This window comes from Artemia sp. Qi Xiang Cuo, chromosome 14, assembly GCF_049724085.1.
Source record: "Artemia sp. Qi Xiang Cuo chromosome 14, ASM4972408v1, whole genome shotgun sequence".
In the NCBI taxonomy this organism is placed as follows: Eukaryota; Metazoa; Arthropoda; class Branchiopoda; order Anostraca; family Artemiidae; genus Artemia; species Artemia sp. Qi Xiang Cuo.
The window spans coordinates 24,187,007-24,207,368 of NC_142807.1; the positions used below are offsets into that span (position 1 = coordinate 24,187,007).

Sequence of the window (20,362 nt, forward strand, 5' to 3'; positions counted from 1 at the left end):
GGGGCAAGAGCCCCCCCCCCTGCCTCCCCCATATGGGCGCCCATGCTTTCTAGGCTTATAATGAGAGAAAAGTTGAGATGGCTCAGGCGTGTTCTGTGGATTAAGGATGACAGATTGTCCTATTTGGCCAACTGTCTAGAGCTAGGTGAAAGCATCTTGTTCAGGTTTGGGTTGGGAGGATGTCGTAAACAAATATTTAAGGGAAATGCGAACTTCCTGGGAGGGTGTGAGGAGGGAGGCTTTGATTAATTGGAATGGAGGAGTGTGCATAGCTGTGTTGGCCTCAGGCGGCTTGGCGCTGTGGTTTGTTGATATTAGTAGTAGTAGTAGTAGTTAAAAAAGCTTGCTATTCCAATCCAACGGCTCTGGTGTTACAGCAGTCGTTCTTAAAGAATTATGTATCAGCAATCGTTCTTAAAGAATAGGGGCGAAAATTCAAAATTTAGTGTAAAGAGCAAGGGCTAAAGGAAGAGACCTCCTCATATAGAGAATAAATTTGACGTTTGAAGTTTTAATGTTGCTTCTTACTTTAAGTTGGAAAAAAAAACTTTTATTTTTATTAAATTTCTGATCATTTTTCAAGTCATGCCCAGACCTAACCAAGACATAATGTGGGCTTCCGGTCCCATAAAATCTGGGTTTTCTTGCTGTTAAATTGTATATATAAATAATTTAAATTGGTTGGTGGTCTCCTGCTATTTCAATTTTTCTGCTAAAGAGTTAGAATTTTGGATTGTAATTAAAATTTTGGACAAAATCTGATGTTTAGTAAAAATTTTCAATAAACAGTATGTTTTGTTGAATAAGCTCTTATTAATATTTTTACTACATAATTTTGGGCGGACGACCGTGGGTATTATTGTTGTCGTGGACAGAAATTCTGTGTGACTTTTGATATTCTACTTGGTTGAGGCCATTGTAATCTGTACAATAGGGTTCTCTGATGTTTAAACGTATGGTATACATATTTTTAAATACATTGAAACTCTGTGAATAGATAGGGACAGAGAAATATTACCGTTTAAAATAGTTGAGAACTAAGATCCTCCTTTCCCCATATCTCTTTCTATACCATATCTCATTCAACGTAGTTGAAAGTTCTGGAAATTATGTATTTAAGGATGACAAACTCCCCAGAGTCCCCAGGGCAAAGGTTGTAAGTTATACCCTGGGGGTATGTAAGGTTTTTAATGATAGAGTTGTCGTAATAACTTCAAAAGGGGCTCATTCAATTATAGTAAAGATCGATGTGGGTATAATGTATTATTTCTGTTGTTGTTGTTTAGACCAGGGCACTTTTTATCGAAGGAGTTGTCGTAGGAACTTCGAAAAGGGCTCATTCGATTGAAAATAGACAGGGCTGAGGCCCTTTTTAATAGTCGAAAGTGATTGGAGGGAAACTAATCGCCTTCCCATATGCTTTTATGTTAAAAACTAAATGTTGCCTTAAGATTAAATCAAAATGCACTGTGTTAATGCTAATTCCCAATAAGGCATCTCAGCAGTATCCCAAGAACGACTGAGGGTATTATGTTCAAACTTTCGGGGCTACTTCTGCTCCTAAAATTTAACGAAATCAAAATAGCGTAAGTGTATCAAAGCTAACAAAGAAAGTAAACAGATTTTTTCCATTTCAGGTCAACTATAGGAGGTATGAAACTAAATTAAACACTACTATTTGTGTCCAGATTTTTAAAAGGGCGTATGTTGTTAAAAATTGCTGAAAATTTTCCTCCAGCATAAAAATAGCAGGCCAAACTATAAATTCTTTCAGTAAAGTGCAAATTATGTTCTGGCCTTGGGAAGGCATAGGGGTTTTGAGCCCAACTTATGTTAATTTCGGCTCGTTTTGAGTTTGACTCGGTTATTTATTGTAATTTCTGTTCGTTTTGGGTTTCATTTATTTATCTTAACCAGCGTATTATTCGAGTCTCTATTAAAAATTCTATTTCAAAAACTTTTATGCTCCATTTTGGCGTGCCTCAGGGTTCCCTGTTTGCTCCGCTTCTTTATCGAATTTACGTTGATACCATTCGTTTTAATATACATATTAGGTGTAGTGTTAGCATCCTTTTGTAATGACATGATTTTCAAGATTACAGCTGTTTATCTGAACCACTTAATTGAAAATATCAATAAGACCTTCACTGAAACGAGCAGTTTTAAAAGTTCAATTTATTTGACAGTGAACATTTCCAAAACAGATTTCATGACATTTTGTAGAAATAGAGTTTCATGTGTTTTAGATAATAAAATTGTTTGTAATGGTGAATTTTTAAAGCATGTAATTGGTGTTAAATACTTGGGGTTTAGTCTTGATTTTAATTTAAGTTGGAAATATGTTTTACTTTTACAATATCATTCTATTGTTAGCCCTTATTTATCGTATGGTTGCAAGCTATGAACTAGTAATTTTACTTCAAGTTTTAGAAAGGTCTAAATTTTACAGAATAAAATAGTTCGAATTTAAGGTAATTATATTCAGTTTGAAAATAGCACGTTGAATTGCCTTACAAGTTTGAAAATTTTAAATATTCATCAGTTATGGGATTACAAGTTAGCAATTTTTACTCATCAATGTTTGAATAAGTGTTCACCGGAGGTATTTTGGGAATTTTTTAAAGCTAATTCATCCTATCACCGTTATGGGACTATACACGCGAATGACCCTGCATCTGAGCTTCGGAATACTCAACGTGCTACGTTTCTGCCTTTTTTTGTGGGACTAGGGGTGTGGAATTTCCTTCTAGATGGTATTAGACAGGCTGATAATGTAAGCCAGCTTAAGAGTAGATTCAAGCGTTACCTTTTGGGTTATAATTTGAATGATTAGAAATTTGAATAATGTTTGGTATGAAAATTGTTTGGACAGATAAAGGTCGCATTTTCGCGAATTTACCCAGCCAAAGCTTACGGAGTCGGCTCTATAGCCTAGCTGATATTTATTGATTTTGTCATAGTTGATTTAGTTAGAAGTTTTTTTTTTTTTTTTTTTTTTTTTTTTGTTTTTTTTTTTTTTTTTTTTTTTTAGTGGATGTTGTAAGGATAATGAGTGATATTTCTCACTTGCGATTTATAGAGTGTAATCCTTTTAGAGTAGGAGATGTTCTTTATGTTGATTTAATTCAAATGCTGATTTTCCCCCACAAAGAGATAGTTGTTATGGGAATGTAGAGCTTTGTAATAATGGATTTGCAGCCATCGTAAACAAACCTTTGGGTTTTTGTAGATGGCTGCTGTAAATTTGTTTGTATTTTTTATGTTAAATAAATTAATTTGAATTTGAATTTGGTAGATTATTTGATTTTATTTTTCCTCATTTTTTGTTTAATGGAGTTCTTTACTTTTTGTTGAAAAACTTATTTTGTGGAAAAAGTTTTTTTTTTAATTAATCAGGATAAAAAGCTAATTCCTTTGATGCATTAATTATTATCAAATTTGTTTTTTAAAGTTTTGGCTACTATTGGCCCAACTTGCTCGTTACTTATAATTCGTTACCACGAATTGTTTGATCCAAGACAGCAAAATACCTCTCATTTTAATTTTTCTTTTTTTTTGGTGTAGAGTCTATGGGCGTTTGGCCTAAGCTTCGACTCAGTTTGAAGAGTCAGCCCATAATAATAATTTAACACAATAGGTCTTTTGAAAGAAGCTCTTTCATATTGTTTACTAGGCTAGACTGAACTTCATTGATAAGGTTTTCTTTTTTATTTTTAAGTTTTATTCCAAAAGTTATCCTAAAGTAATTTCTTAGAAAAAATCTCAAGCATATCTTCATCTTATTATTTCAGTACCAAAGGTTTTCAATCATATTTGGAAAAGAGGCTAAATTGTAACTATAGCTTGACTACCTTAGTAAAAACTATACATTTACCTCTTGAAGAGCTTCAGTTTTTTTTTGCCGTGGAGTAGTGTGAATTCATAGGCTTTTCAAATACCTGGAAAATAACTTTGTTTTCGAAATCTTCTCTAGAACCTGTAAAATATTCACCCTCCCTCAGAGTGAGCTCTTTTGACTTGTATAGGCCTTAAATGTTGTGGAAAAGTTATTAGCTGTGGCATAATTCATAAACCTAGGACACTATAAAAAGTTTTCTTATGATGTTTAGCCCTCATAACAGTGTCTAAGAAACATTATTTAAAATTACTTGGCATCATAAGTAATGCTGTATTGATTACTTTGTTTATAGAATATAAGCTTAAAGCATACAAGCATAAAGATGTTAAGTGCTAGCTAGCAGTTTCTATTGTGGATGCAGACTCATGGTGCTAGCTTCCGTATTAGGCTTCTTGGATCTTTTGACTGGGCCTTGGGACCACAGGCTAGGCTAAACTTCCTAGGATCGTCTGATTACAGAAATCGTATGATCTGTATATCTAGAGAAAGCGTAGTATAAGTCTAAAAGTTTTTGAACGAACGACAGAATATGCTAGGCTATATTTGACCTTCAACAAAAATAGTATGATAATAGAAATCATCAGTCCTTTTTAATTTAGAAAAATGTGAAAGAAGCTATTTGGGTTATAAAATAGTTGCAATTAGCAGCATTCTTTTGTTTGTTATGTCTGTTTAATTTTTTTTTTGTTTTAAAATAAGTAAACTTGTAAATTATGGATGATGATTAGGAAGTTACTTTCTTTTAGATATTCACAACATAATAGAAGAGTGCCTGTATAAGCTTCAGAATGCAAAGGAGAATTCTTCACCTCAGTTTCTTAGTATCTTTTCTGTGCTATCGACTTTGCCAAGACATTCTCAGTTCAGTGATTTAACTGATGACGAACTATGCAAAATCTACAATAGGTATTTATCTTGCTTGTTTTAGTGATTAGGGCGTTAGCTTTACTTCAACTCAGTGTTTGTACCAACTCATTCGGTATGTTTGGCCGCCAGGTTCTTTAAAAATTTCAAGAACTGTAGTTCCATGCGTCTTTGTAACAATGTTTTTAATCGGTTTGACTTTTTATGGTAAATATCTTAAATAAAAAATAGTTCAGGTAACATTATGAGAAATTCTTTCAAAATAAGACTCAAATTCAGTCAGTGTGGGGAATCATGTGAAGTTGATCTATAGTCCATTGTGCACACCTAAAACAGCATGCATCAATTCCACATGTTATCTTAAACTTCATTTTAATAGCTTACTGCACAATTTTTCATTTGATTCGGCTTTTAGGAGAAAAGAACAACATGTTTGAATAAAAGGCAAACATTATTGTTGATTGTGAGTTATAGAGGGTGAAACGGATATTTTTGTGAATTGTCATGAATGAACCTGTCATGAATGTTCTTATAAGTGTGATGAATAGCCTGCGTTTGGACCTCTATGGTAATGAGTGTTTCACTAGGACAACTTTCCTTTCTCATAATTACTACCAAAAAAAAACAACAAAAAAAACACATCAGCTAAAGTGTAATCCTTCCATCCCCTTTAGGCCCTCCTGCAGCAACCTGTCCCTTCTTTGGTCTACGCCTCCCAGCCCCTATTAGTTAGTCGGTAGCAAATTTTGAGGCATCAGCATTCAAGTTCTGATACTGAGGATGGATTTTGCCTTTCCATGACTTACAGATAACAGTTCAGTAGGGCAAATCCTTTCATTAGACAGTGAAAACAATAACAAAATCTCTGGATATTTTGGTCACATACACAGTGACCGTCCTCAGCAGATAACAATTCTGAGTAGATAAACAATCTGCAAATAACAATTTATTCACTGAGGACGGCCACTGTGTATGTGACCGAAATATCCAGAGATTTTGTTATTGTTTCACTGTTTAATAAAAGGATTCATCCTTATTGAACTTTTGTTTGTACACAAAGTCGCCTAAAGCCCATTTCAAACTGTTGAGTTCCTCAGGGTTGAAATCTTATATATTGTAAAAATCCGTCGTTCAGCAAAAATTAATGGAAATGGGCATTTGTTGCAGCTGTCCAGAGCACTACAGCAGCTGAAAAACTACTGAATCCGAAAGATATTCCGAATATTCTCATCAGTATATATTCTACTGTCCACTAAGAGCGACGACTGAAGTCGTTAGATATAATGTCCTTGCATACGCACCCACTTCAGACCTATTCAGTGCGCTAACAAAGGATTAAATGCTATGCCACCTTACATGTATAAGGAAGATAGTGCAAGCCAGTGTCTGTCTTGTTGAGTCAATGGCTAAGATGGCAGTAAATTTTTCCTGTTTGTGTTAGATGTGAATATTGACGCGTATTCCTCTTTTTTTGGGCAAACAAAAGCATTAAACCACTACAATATTTGGAATTACAAAATGGATTTGAAATCCTTTGTTGCAATTCCCAATCTTCAAAAAAGAAAAGCCCAAATATGACCCAACGTGATATATGCCCGTAATGATAACTACTGTCCAAGAAAAGTGATGGAGAAACTAATTATAGCCACGGTTCTGTTGTTTATATCTTTGACAAAAGGTGCATTTGTCCGCCTCACTGATGCAATCAAGGAATGTTTCTATATCAAGGACATTTTTTTGATGCTTCTTTAGATTTCTAGGGGTAAGTTACGATTTGTCCCATTGATTATTTCTTGAAACATTTGCCAAATATGTCTTCCCATCAGGCCTGGTAAATTTCATAAAACTTTATTTACTGAATAGGTCTTTCATTTTTTTTAGAGAGAAATCACTATTTTAATTCGCAGGAAGAAAAAAAAAACATTTGAAAACCCTTGAAGCTTCATATTGTCCAAGAGATTTTAGAGTGTAATCAACATAAATCTGACACAAAAGGTTTTCAATAATAATTTTAGACTATTCGGTCTCTAATCTTGACAGTAAGTTCAAGTATATTCCACAAATTATTCCACGGGTGATTGGGTTGACATCATCTCTGGGATAACTAAGTCACTACAAGAACATTTGTTGTAGGGGTGCAATGACGATACATTATTGGATAAACCTTCAAAACCTCATTCAAGTTAGTCCTTAAAATTCCCCCAAAAAACCCGGTTTCTAGGGTTCTGCATCTGCTCAGTTGTCTTATCGGCCCTATATTTATGGGATATGCAGACTCTCAACACAAATAGTCATTATGCATAGGATATTGACTGTGGTCTCATAGCTTATAATGCTTTTACGAAATCTCTGTTTCAGAAGATGTTGACAAATCAAAGCGCTATCATATGCCACATTTTGCACCTATGGTAGGCTATTAAAACAAACTTCTTCTAAAAAAAACTGTGGTGTTTCCATGCTAAAAAACGGATTTTTTTTTTCAGTTTATTTTGCCGAAATAGAATATAAGTAATCCCATTCACTTATTTTATTGGCTTTGAAACACATCAGCTTATAGAGACCTAGTTCGTGAAGCCTCCATACCCTATTGCTCGCACGTATTCGTGTTTTCCTATCTTGGACCTGGCAGCTTTCCCAGGATAATTTGCATTTTCGTCCTTCCGCATAAGGACTTTCTTACAATATATGAAACAGAAATTGCCCTACTAATTACTCCAGTTCATATTGATCACCTTCCGATTTATATTGTGGATCAGAAATGGGGAAATTGGTCGCCCCTGGTGTATTTCCCACTACTTCAGGTGAAGTTGTTTCAGAAAAATTGTTTGATGACTTTGGTGTTATGTTTATTGAGATTGCTGCTATTAATCCTGCTTTTGAGTGTCTTTCAAATATGCCTAAAACCCACTCCAAAATTCAAAGAATCTTGTACCCGGAATCCTAATTTGCTCCCACTTACTAGCATCTGTTCTCTTGAGCAAGTCAGAAACAGAAAAATTATATTTAATAAGTAAACTAGTTTCCCATGGTATCCAAACGAATCTCCACTATATCCCAAACCATTTTATGCTGCTGTCACATATGACTATACGCGTCGGAGATTAATTTCTTGGAAAAAAGTCTTCGTGGCGCTTATTAGGGGCTCTTGCGTGTAATATTGGATCTTCACAGAAACCAGAATCTCAACCCACAAGTCAATTTTTTCCTCCAAACTCTGGTTTAGCAAAAACAATCCAGAAATCCTGAAGTTGAAATATCAAACTTTATGTTCAAGTGTCTTGAGATGGTGGATTTTACCCTATCTGTCTAAGAAGTCGCATGAAGTTTCATACAACCACTGATTGGCATCAGAAAAAAAGAAAATAAAAGAGCTTAATAATGTCAATGGAAGAGCCCTTAATCTAAAACCAAAGAAGATTGCAATAAAACTGAGTAAACTTATTTTTGCTTTACATTTTATTGCTTTGCAGACTTGTGTGGAAGATACAAATCCTCTTGCTTTAGGTTCCACAGGGCAATTTCTATGCCTGGCAATTTAGGTGCCAAATTTAGCAATTTTAGTTGATTTGCCAAGCAATTTGTTGAGTTGAGAATATCCAAGTGATATAAGACAACTAGGCAAATTTGCCAGACAACTTTTTCTTCACAATAGCAACAGCCATATAAATTAATAGTTTTGTCGTTTTTTAGATGTTACATCAGCAGCAACAGCCATAGCAATGGAAGAAAGAATTCTGTGTTATCTTAACGGTAACTAAATCTGCGCAGTGTTGCAATTCACGGATATTGCCTCTTGTAGTTTTTTTTTGTGTAAACCTAGAGTTCGACAAATCTTCTCAGATCAAAAAAATTGAATGATTTTATCACTACTAATTTCAACCGAAAATTAGAATCTGTGGTAAGGTCTAGTTTGGGACGTTCTATTGCTCGAGATTGTTATCTAGACTTTTACCTACCTACTAAAAGAACGAAAAAGAAAAAAAAACTTAACATTCTCTCAGGCAGAACAACTGTTTTTACAGACTTAGAGGAACACTTTCTCGATGCTCAGCCTTATCATTTAAAATAATTTTGATCTTCTGAATTTATCATACAAGACACAATTTGACTTTTAAAAATAAGACAACAATCGAAATGCTGTATGATCTTCATGTTTCTAATAAGTAGTTCAATTGATGTTAAAATTAATTTTTCAGGGTTGCCCTTGTCTTGTTGCATAAGACTCGAACTGTCCGAATATCTGCCCTGCGTCTTCTGCGAAGCCTTCTTAGGAGCCCAGAACAAGCCAAGACAGCTGTTAATGGTTTTCTACCTATGTTCCTTACCAGGTAAGAAACAAATCAGAATACTCTTAATTCATATTCAGTCTCGTACGAAGTAGAGGGGACCAATGGGCCTGGTCCCTCAGAATCCTAAGATTTCTACGGTTCTCTGGGTTACTAGCTATGATTTTATGTAAAACCGTGTTTTACTCTTCTGGAGAATTCACTACCCTTCTTCTCCCTAATGAATCCTTGCGTTGCAGCCTGTTCTCAAGGCGCAATATATTCTAGAGATTCTACATAAATTTGCTATATTTTAGTGTTTGAGAACCTATGTCGGAGGATTGTTTTACTTTTTAAAGTTTTTTTCTTTTTGGACCAAACGATGGTTGGGATACTAAAAACGAGAATTTACACGGGTTTATGAGTTTTACTGCTCGATCAAGCATGATCCAGTCTAGTCCAGCAGAAGCTAGCCTGAAGGCAATTGGATTATAGATATCACTTTTAGGACGGCTGAATTTCGGGGCTCATTTCTTGGAGGTAGGGCAAGGGAAGTTCTTCAAAAATGCACAAACAGACGAATTGTGTGCAAATTGCAGTATATTGCAGAAAAGGCTATAATATTCTCGGGAAAGAGTCCCGAACTAGGAGTATTCCTTGATACGATCCTTACAGGTAGCATTTTTAGATTAGCACCTTTTCTGAGTTGTCGGTAGCAAAAAAAAGATAAAAAAAAGCCGGGGATAATAAGGTCTTCGTATTGAAGTGCTGAAAATGTTTAGGATTTTTTCATAGCTTATACTGCTATTACTACGAATATGACGCTGCTGAGCGTCAGCAGTTCCGTCCATACTTATGTACCAATCCCATTGCTGTTAGCAATTCTCACTCAATCCTCCTTGAAAGCCTTGGTACATCTAAAGAAAGCACCCAAGGACATTGCAAAGGGGCAAGGGTCTTCAGAATCTTTATTGCGTCCCCCCTCATCCGCGGGACGAGAAAGTCGAAGCTAGATTTCAAGATAGCACAAAAAAAGAAAAAAAAGACGAGTTCTAGATATAAATACAGACAGGCGTGAGATGGACCATTTCACAAAAGATTGATTCGAAGGACCCTTCCACCCCCTTTCTATGAAAACCTTTTGAAGTAATCTTTTAGATTGCAAATATTCCATTATTTTCATCTCAAAATGCCTTTTTCCGAAGCTCCAGATCCCTTGTAAAAACTTCGTGATGTTTCCCGTCTTTTGATCCTTGCTATATGAGCCTTTAGTAGTAAATATGGTCTAAGAGAACGCAAACCTACAAATACAAAAACTTAAAATATGCATATCTAAGGGAAAAATAGAACTATGCATATATTTTTACAAGCAGACAGACAGCTAAGAAGGAAAAAGCAGGGGTAATAGATTTTAATTGCAACTTTTTGCACAGGATAGCTTCCAGGGTATAAGATGCAGAAAATTCCATTAATTATATTTTTAGGGTCATCTTCGCTTTAATTTACGTTTGCTCACCGTGTTTTCAAACCACCTGGAATATTATTTTTCATTACCACGTGTACTTGTGTTTCAGATGCTAGTGTCTCTCAATTTCAGAAATAATTGTGTAGTTGTAAGATTCGATAACTTTCTGGAAACTTTTAGAATCTTTGAAATGCTCAGCCGTTCATGAAATTGAGAGAGACGCAATCATTTAAAACACGGAAACACATAGTGGTTAATATTATTCTAAAACATCAAAGAAAGCGATTGAAGATCTTACTAGCAACATTTTTCTACACACTATAAAGTATGGATTTTGTTTTTATAATGATTAATTAAAAAAAAAATTTCCACAATTAAGTTTTTCAAAGCAAAGTAAAGAACTCCATTAAACCAAAAATGAGCAAAAATAAAGTCAAATAATTTAGCATGCGCAAAACCACCGCAAATAAGCATCGATAATAAATGAAACCCCGAACGAACAGAAATAACAATAAATAACCGACTCAAACTCAAAATGAGCAGAAATTAACATGAGTTGGGCTGAAAACCCCTATGCCTTCCCAAGGCCAGAACATAATTTGGACTTTACAGAAAAATATAAATTTTTTTACTTTTATAACTTTAATAAATCGAATAATATTAACATTTTGATTACTAAATATCAGTATATGTATATTAAACTGACAATGCACATTCATTTGTATTTTTTGAAGTGAGCTCTTTTTCAAGAGCCCCCCAGAGCCCTGCGGCGTTTGTCATCCTCAAATACATAATTTCAAGAACTTTCAACTACGTTGAACAAAATGGCTATCTCTAGACTTTGATTGAATGTGTTTGCGGAAATGGTGGGTGTGAGAGGGGGCTAATTACTCTCCATTCACTTTCGACGATTAAAAAGGGCACTAGCCCTTTCAATTTCCAACCAAATGAACCCTTTTAGAAAAAACCTTATTTGCCCTCAGGGCATAACTTACAAACCTTGCCCTGAGAGCTGTGGAGGAGGGAGAGGGGTTGTCATCCTTAAAGACTTTTAACTACAATTTCCAAAACTTTCACCTACGTTGAATAAAATGGCTATCTAAAAATTTTGATGGATGTGTTTGGGGAAAAGGTGGGCGTGAGAGGGGGGTTAGTTGCCCTCAAATCACTTTCGACTATTAAAAAGGACACTAGCCCTTTGAATTTCCAATCGAATGGGCCCTTTTTCAAGTTTCTACGACAAAGATTTCAATAAAAACCTTATATGCCCCCAGGGCATAACTTATAACCCTTGCCCTGAAGACTGTGAGGAGAGTGTCCTGCTCAAAGGTATAATTTCCAGATCTTTCAACTGCGTGGAACAAAATGGCTCTCTCAAAATTTTAATTGGATGTGTTTGGGGAAATGGTGGGCGTGGAAGGGGTGTTAGTTGCCTTCCAATCACTTTCGACTACTAAAAGGAGCACTAGCCATTTCAATTTCCAATTGAATGAGACCTTTTTGAAGTTTCTACGATAACGCTTTCTATAAAAACCTTATATGCACCCAGGGCATAACTTACAACTCTTGCCCTGAGGGCTGTGGGGGGGGGGGAGTTGTCATTCTCAAAACCATAATTTCCAGAACTTTCAACTACGTTGAACAAAATGGCTATCTCAAAATTTTGATTGGATGTCTTTGGGGAAAGGTGGGCGTGAGAGGTTGGTTAGTTGCCCTCCAATCACTTTTGACTATTAAAAAGGGCACTAGCCCTCTGAATTTTCAATCGAATGAGCCTTTTTTGAAGTTTCTACGACAACAATTTCTTAAAAACCTTATATGCCCCCAGGGCATAACTTATAACCCTTGCCCTCAGGGCTGTGGGGGCGTTTCCTCCTCAAAAACCTAATTTATATCTGGAAATCAAATACGTTGAATAAAATGGCTATCTCAAAATTTTGATTGGATGTGTTTCCGGAAATGTTGGGCGTGGAAGGGGTGTTAGTTGCCTTCCAATTACTTTCGACTATTAAAAAGGGCACAAGGCACTCCAATTTCCTATTGAGTGAGCCCTTTTCGAAGTTTCATACGACAACTTCTTCGTTACGAAGTGCCCTGGTCTAAAGGAAAAAGAATAATAAATAATACAGTGTGCCAACATCGGTCTTATATGCCCCCAGGGCATAACTACAAACCCTTGCCCTGAGGGCTGTGGGGGAGTGTCTTCCTCAAAAACATAATTCCTATTTGGAAATCAACTACGTTGAACAAAATGGTTATCTCAAAATTTTGATTGGACGTATTTGGGGAAATGGTGGGGCGTGGAAGGGGTGTTAGTTGCCTTCCAGTCACTTTCGACTATTAAAAAGGGCACTAGCCATTCCAATTTCCCATCGAATGAGCCCTTTTCGAAGTTTCTACGACAACTCCTTCGATACGAAGTGCCCTGGTATGGAAGAAAACAAAATAATAAATAATACATTGTGCTAACATCGTTCTTTACTTAGGCAGCGCGACTCCGTTGCCTATGATTTCTTCAGAAGTTTTTTCTGTATAGTCTAGGGCTGTATCTGGCTTCATTAAGAGGGGAGAGGGGAGGTTGTGTAAGGTCCACAGTAAGCGACCATTGTTTTTGAAAGAATGTTGAATGGGTCGAACGGTATACTCTTTTGTTGTGATAGTGTTTCCTTCAGTGGATAATTTTGCAGGATTTTCAGATGAAACTTCAATGTTTCAAATGGTTCAAAAGTTAATGCATTATTTGAAATTTCAGAACAAGCCTTAAAATGCAATAGAAAACTGCAAAAGACTAAAACTCTCTATAATCATTTTAAATTAAGAAATGTGCAACTATTGTGTTATATTTCGTTTTTTTTGTTTATATATATATATATATATATATATATATATATATATATATATATATATATATATATATATATATATATATATATATATATATATATATATATATATATATATATATATATATATATATATATATATATATATATATATATATATATGACTCAAATCTACGAACCTTCGTTCCAATAATCGTTCTTGGAGAAGTCCAAGAACGATTGTTAGAGGAAATCACCAACTAAATTTTTTTGGTAGCTCGTTGAAACACATTTGTCAGTAAAATTGTGCGTAATAAATTTTTGTAAGGACGGTGGAAACACTAGTTTAAGAATTCCAAGTAGCTCTGTTAACATCAAGAAAGAAAAGAAGAGGCACTGTCTAAGAGGTCACACATTAGTATAACCCGACCTGCTAGAAATGAATTCAATTTAGCCAAATCGACTGGAGAATCTTAAAATCCTGCCTTTCTTAAGAATTTAATCTAGTAAGCATTTGGCAAAGAGAACATGGCCGTAACAGAAGCTACAACTTAGTAAAGGGTGAACCACGGCCTGTTTTTACTTCTACTTAACATAGAGGCTGTAAGTCCCACTCGGCGCCGCCGATTGTCGACGTTTCATTTGCCTAGTTTTTTTTTTTTTTTTTTTTTTTATTATTTAATATTTTTTTTACAAAGATAGACATCAAGCCTGTTGCAGCTGGGATCGAACCCAGGAACCTGCATTGGCAAGCAGGGATCGATCTATTGCGCCACAGAAGGGTTACATCTTTTCATAGTTATCGGAAGTTTAAAGTACGTTTACCAAGAAACTTTCTAAATATTTCCCAATGGACTCGGAAATATGATTCAGAAATAATAGATACTATTTATATTCAAGCCTGGGATCCCTCAAAAATGACGTTCAATCGTAATAAAAAGCTCAGTGCTGAAATCGCCATCGTTGAAAACTCTTAGCTGGAAAATCAGAGCCCCTCACATTTAACAACTAGGAAAATCCCTTCTTTTGCATAGGAAATCATTAACCATTCTTAGTAAAAAAAAAAAAAAAAAAAAAAAAATTTATTTTTTAAATACATTTGTATGTAAAATTGTGCGTAATAAATTTTTGTTAGGAAGGCGCAAACGATAGTTTATGAATTCCCTGTGAATGCCATTAAAGAAAAGAAGAAATACTGTAAGATTTTATAAATTGGCATAATTCTGAACTGTTAGAAATTAGCCTAATTTATCCAAACCGACTAAAATTTTGAAATCCTGTCTATCTGAAGAATTTTGGCTATTTGTAGTTTTTTTTTTTACATTATTTGCTAGGAACAAACGACTCTTTCCAATATACTATTTGGAAAGGAGCATAATAAGCGTGGTTGTAAAGTGAATGAGTGCGCTTTTAGGAATGATATAAGTAAGTATTTATGATTTTTGAAGTAATTTTGGTACTGTTCCATTAGCTAGGCAACACGCGAGAAGTGAAGTTTGGTTAATGCTAATTAACCAAATAAAATATGAAATAAAACAAAATACGATGAAAATATAATAGTTTAGAAAAAAATTCGGCTATATATTTACGCATTAGAGGTTGGGGGTAAATATTGTTCCCGGAGTGAGAAACCCCTTGTTTATTCAGCATCTCATCGGAATTACTGGGTAATGCCTACTTTATCTTTGCTTTTCTCGAGTGGCTGTCTCGCTTGTTGCCTAGCTAATAGAGCAGTACCGCAGTTTTCAGAGTTTTGGTAACCATTTCCTAGTGGCAAATAATAAGGAACAAGGTTTCACTTTAAGCGTCCGTTTAAGGGCTCAAAATAAAATTTACGATGGAAGCGTTCAGTATATTTGAAAAGAACATAAAAAGAAGCATCGAGCAATATATTCACTTTGGTTCCATTGTAACTGAACCACCGTGTAACTGAACCCCAAGCAGCTGAACCCCTGTAACTGAACCACCGTCCAACTGAACCACCGTGCAACTGAACCACCGTACAACTGAACCACCGTGCAATTGAACCGCCGAACAACTGAACCACCGTGCAATTGAACCATCGTGCAACTGAACCCCCGTGCAACTGAACCCTCGTGCTACTGAACCCTCATACAACTGAACCCCCTTTAACTGAACCCTCGTGCAACTCAGCCCCATTTAACTAAACCCCCGTGTGACTGAACCATCATGTAACTGAACCCCCGTGCAAATGAACCACCGTACAACTGAACCACCGTCCAACTGAACCACCGTGCAACTGAACCACCTTGCAACTGAACCACCATGCAACTGAACCCTCGTGTAACTGAACCCTCGTACAACTCAAACACCGTACTTACATTGGGTAACACAAGATAGAATCTTTACATGTTCAACCTTGTTGGAATTGTTTACTTTTTTAAGTCTTTATATAAATTACTGTCATGCTGATTTATAAAAATGCTCTGTTTTGTTGTCGCAAAAACAAAGAAAATCGGACATCATAAACTCTTAAATCCAGTTTTATTTGTCTTTTTTATGTCTGTTAATGGGGTTCCCTTCACCCTGTCACTTTCTACGGGTCTAAGCGTTTACCCCCTTCCCCTCTCCCGTGGAAAATTTCCCCTCCTCCACCCACAGAAACCCCATCACCTGGAAAATACCCCCCTCGCGGAAATTATGGTTTTCAAAATTTAAAAATCTTCTTTGAGTCGTGTTATTTTTTAGTTTAATTGAGAAGTGCTAAAGGAAGTGGAAAAGAGGAATTTATGTGTAAATCTTGTCCCTGCTCCTCCGTGCTAATACTTTCTTCTCTTGAAAGATCCTCCAGAAAACCCCCACACAAAAAATTTCCGTATGTTACCCAATGACAAATACTATCTGCAAGCAATAGACAAATCAAAAAAACTTAAAGAGGAACTGAAACTCCTGCAGTGGGGTTATCTGATTGTTTTGAAGCTAGGAAGAGAGGGAGATACATCAAAGGATGTATTTTCATGCCAAAACATCTCAGCTCTCATTGAACCTTCAATTAAATACAGAATTAGCTCTAAGGGAGAGACTACAGGAGGATGGAGGTAGAATTTGTTTGATAATCCCCAGGCATTTCTAGTTTTTTTTTTATAATTCGAAAATGACTGGAGACTAACCAACCGCATGAGGTATTTTTTTTTTGGGGGGGGGGGCGGGTGGAGATTTTCCACGGGTAGGTATTTTCTGGGAGGGGGTATTTTCCGTGAGGTCTTATTTTCCGAGGGGTATTTTCCTTAAGGGATGTTTTTCGCGGGGGGGGGGGGGTAAACGGCGGCTCTCACCGTCTACATACTGTAATTTTTTTTTACCACTTTGCTTATTTTGTTGTTTTCATTTTGTGGTATTTTCTACGCTCGTAGTTGTTCATCGTTTGTTTTGAAAAAGGTTAATTACGTTTCGGTGGAGCCGTATGTTAGAGTTTGACTTTTCATTCCCAATTAAATTAAAAAATAAGCATTTTCAACTAATGGAAATTATCTTCGATTGTGAGCATTTTTGATTTTCCCTCCAAAATTGAGGCAAAATTTCCCTTTTCTTTTTTTCTCCACCTTAATAGGATCAAATTCGCGAATCCTACACTCCAATTCGCAAATCTCATTACCCCTTTTTAAATGTACCAGTTTTTTATGAAAAATATGCACGTGAACTGACGATGTACATTCATTGTGCAATTCTTATCAAAAACAGAAAAAAACCTGTCTGCTTAAATTATATTATTATTACGACCATACTGTCAAAACATGTTTGACTACATTATACCTTGCCAAGTTTAAAAAACCTTGTCTTTAGTTTCATAACATGCATTTTAGTGTGCCAACTTTTAAAATATTCAAGCGTAAGTTTAATGTCTCAGGCATGGGTTTTTCTTGCGCAATTCAATGTATATCTTCATGTACCGTTCAAATCACCAGCAATTTCAATGTATATTTTCATGTATATCTCATAGTGCATACTAGGTAACTACTGCCCCCCACGCCCATCATTCCCCCAAACACATCCAATCAAAATTTTGAGATAGCCATTTTGTTCAGCGTAGTTGGTTTCCAGATAGAAAATATAATTTTTAGGAGGACACTCCCCCACAACCCTCAGGGCAAGGGGTTTTAAGTTATGCCCTGGGGGCATATAAGGTTTTTATACAAGGCGTTGTCGTAGAAACTTCAAAACCGGCTCAATCGATTGGAAATTAAAGGGCTAGTGCCCTTTTTAATAGTCGAAAGTGATTGGAGTGTAAATAGCCCCCCTCCCCCCCCCCCACGCCCATCATTTCCCCAAATACATCCAATCAAAATTTCCAGATAGCCATTTTGTTTAAAGTAGTTTATATCCAGATAGAAAATATGATTTTGTGGATGAAACTCCCCCACAACCCCCAGGGCAAGAGGGTTAATTTATACCCTGGGGGCATATAAGGTTTTTATATAAGGCGTTGTCGTAGAAACTTAAAAACAGGCTCCTTCGTGGAAATTAAAGGGCTAGTGCCCTTTTAACAGTGAAAAGTAATTTGAGGCCAACTAACCCTCCTCTCACGCCCACCTTTTCCCCAAACACATCCAATCAAAATTTTGAGGCATCTATTTTATTAAACCTAGTTTTAAGGTCTAGAAATTATGTCTTTAAGGACAAGAACTCCCCCACAGCCCTCAGGGCAAGAGTTGTAATTTAAGGATTCATTTCCCCAAACACATCCAATCAAAATTTTGAAATTGCCATTTTGTTCAGCGTAGTTGATTTCCAGATAGAATATATTTTTGAGGAGGACACTCCCCCACAACCCTCAGGGGAAGGGTTTTAAGTTATACCCTGGGGGCATATAAGGTTTTTATAGAAGGCGTTGTCGTAGAAACTTCACAAAAAAGCTCATTCGATTGGAAACTCAAACAGCTAGAGCCCATTTTAATAGTCGATAATGATTGGAGGGAAACTAGCCCCCCCCCACGCCCATTATTCCCCCAAACGCATCAAATCAAAATTTTGAGAGAGCCATTTTCTTCAGCGTAGTTGTTGTGCAGATAGAAAATATATTTTTGAGGAGGACACTCCCCCCCACCCCTCAGGGCTAGGGTTTCAAGTTATGCCCTGGGGTCATATAAGGTTTTTATAGAAGGCGTTATCGTAGAAACTTCAAACAGGCTCATTGGTGGAAATTAAAGGGCTATTGCCCTTTTAATAGCCGAAAGTGATTTGAGGGCAACTAACCCCCCTCTCACGCCCATCTTTTCCCCAAAACTCATCTACTCAAAATTTTGAGACAGCTATTCTATTAAACCTAGTTTCAAGTTCTATAAATTAGGTCTTTGAGGATAAGAACCCTCTCAAAGCCCTCGGGGCAAGGGTTGTAATTTAAGGATTCATTTCCCCAAACACATCCAATCAAAATTTTGAGATTGCCATTTTGTTCAGCGTAGTTGATTTCCAGATATAATATATTTTTGAGGAGGACACTTCCCCACAACCCTCAGGGGAAGGGTTTTAAGTTATACCCTGGGGGCATTTAAGGTTTTTATAGAAGGTGTTGTCGTAGAAACTTCAAAAAAGGCTCGACTGGACATTAAAAAAGCTAGCGCCCATTTTAATATTCGATATTGATTGAAGGGAAACTAGCCCCCCCCCCATGCCCAGTATTCCCCCAAATGCGAACAATCAAAAATTCGAGAGACCCATTTTGTTAAGCGTAGTTGATATCCTGATAGAAAATATATTTTTGAGGAGGACACTTCCCCACAACCACAGTTTATACAATTAGCAGTATGATCATTCTCTATCTCACCCATTATAAAAACCCGGACCGGGGTGCGAGTGCTCCGGAGAACGTTTTTGCAGATATAAACATAGGCGAAGTCAGATTAGCGGGAATTCACGTTAGTCTGTTTCCGTCTGTTTCCATCAAAGTGCATTGAAACTAAAATACAAACGGAAACAGACTAACCCGCATTCCCGCTAAAGCAGAAATAAGTGGGAGGAGCTTTTTGTTCACGAAGACCAGAAATGATCTGCGATAAGCTTACTGGGTACATTCTGTCTACTGTGCCCCCAACCCTAACTGAATGTTTGATGCATAATGATATTAATTGCTAACAGCTCATCAGTTCAAAATTTTACTGTATTTTTAATGTTTATTTTAAATATTAAGTACAAAGGAAAACATTTGTAATATAATTCATTTTCAGTAAAGCACCAATGATGCAGTAGGTTTTAGGCTTCTGCAGTGAGGCGATACCCAAACTCTTGTTTGTAGTTATTTTTATTCAATTCAAACTTGATTTGCATATTCAATTCAAGTTTCAGTCGTTTTAAGATTTATTTATTCATTTACATTAATATATAGTGTATGTTTGTTCGCATTGATTGTTATTTAATTTATGTTCGTTTTAAGTTTCATTTATACTTTAATAGCAAAATATTTGTTTTCGTTTTAAGCTTGATTTTCATATTCAATCCAAGCATTACTCGCTTTAAAACATATTTATTCATTATATTATTGGTCGTTGTATGTTCTTTGCACTAAATTTGTGTTTATTTTCCTTTTGTCTTATTTTCTGTCAGTTCATTAATTATAATTTCTGGTCACTTTGAGCATTCATATAAACTGGCCCTTGTACATGGTGGACTAGGGTATGAATGGAGCGTTACCTTGATTTGAAAAACAACTCTGTCGTACAGTTTTTTTTTAATTAATATTAATAATAGACAGTATGATCGTTCCCTATCTCGCCCATTATAAAAACCAGGACCGAGGTGCGAGTGCTCCAGAGAACATAAAAACATAAGCGACATTAGATCTTTTCACGGGTAGAACAATTCATATAAATGTATATACAGTGGGCTGTAATAATGCAAAAGGTAAATATAACATTGGTGTAGGGATGGAAAGAAAAACAAAGAATGAATTTACAACGATAATCAAGTTAAAAATAAGTTTTATTTGAACAATGCCATAACGTGACGACATTTGATTATGAAATTTGGCGCTTCGCATTGATATTTTAATTCCAAAGTTTTATCAATTTTTTCTCAAAGGGAAATTACGTGG

At 35.9% G+C, this 20,362-nt stretch overlaps 1 protein-coding gene across 2 annotated transcripts in view; it reads left to right on the plus strand.

Moving 5' to 3' along the window:
• Positions 1 to 20,362, plus strand: part of rictor (rapamycin-insensitive companion of Tor) — a 211,888-nt gene that overhangs the window by 14,292 nt on the left and 177,234 nt on the right. For both annotated transcript variants that reach the window (XM_089100085.1, XM_089100086.1), the window contains exons 3-4: positions 4,645 to 4,804; positions 8,959 to 9,090. In XM_089100085.1, coding sequence (XP_088956211.1) covers positions 4,645 to 4,804; positions 8,959 to 9,090 — 292 coding nt within the window. The remainder of the gene's footprint in view (positions 1 to 4,644; positions 4,805 to 8,958; positions 9,091 to 20,362) is intronic.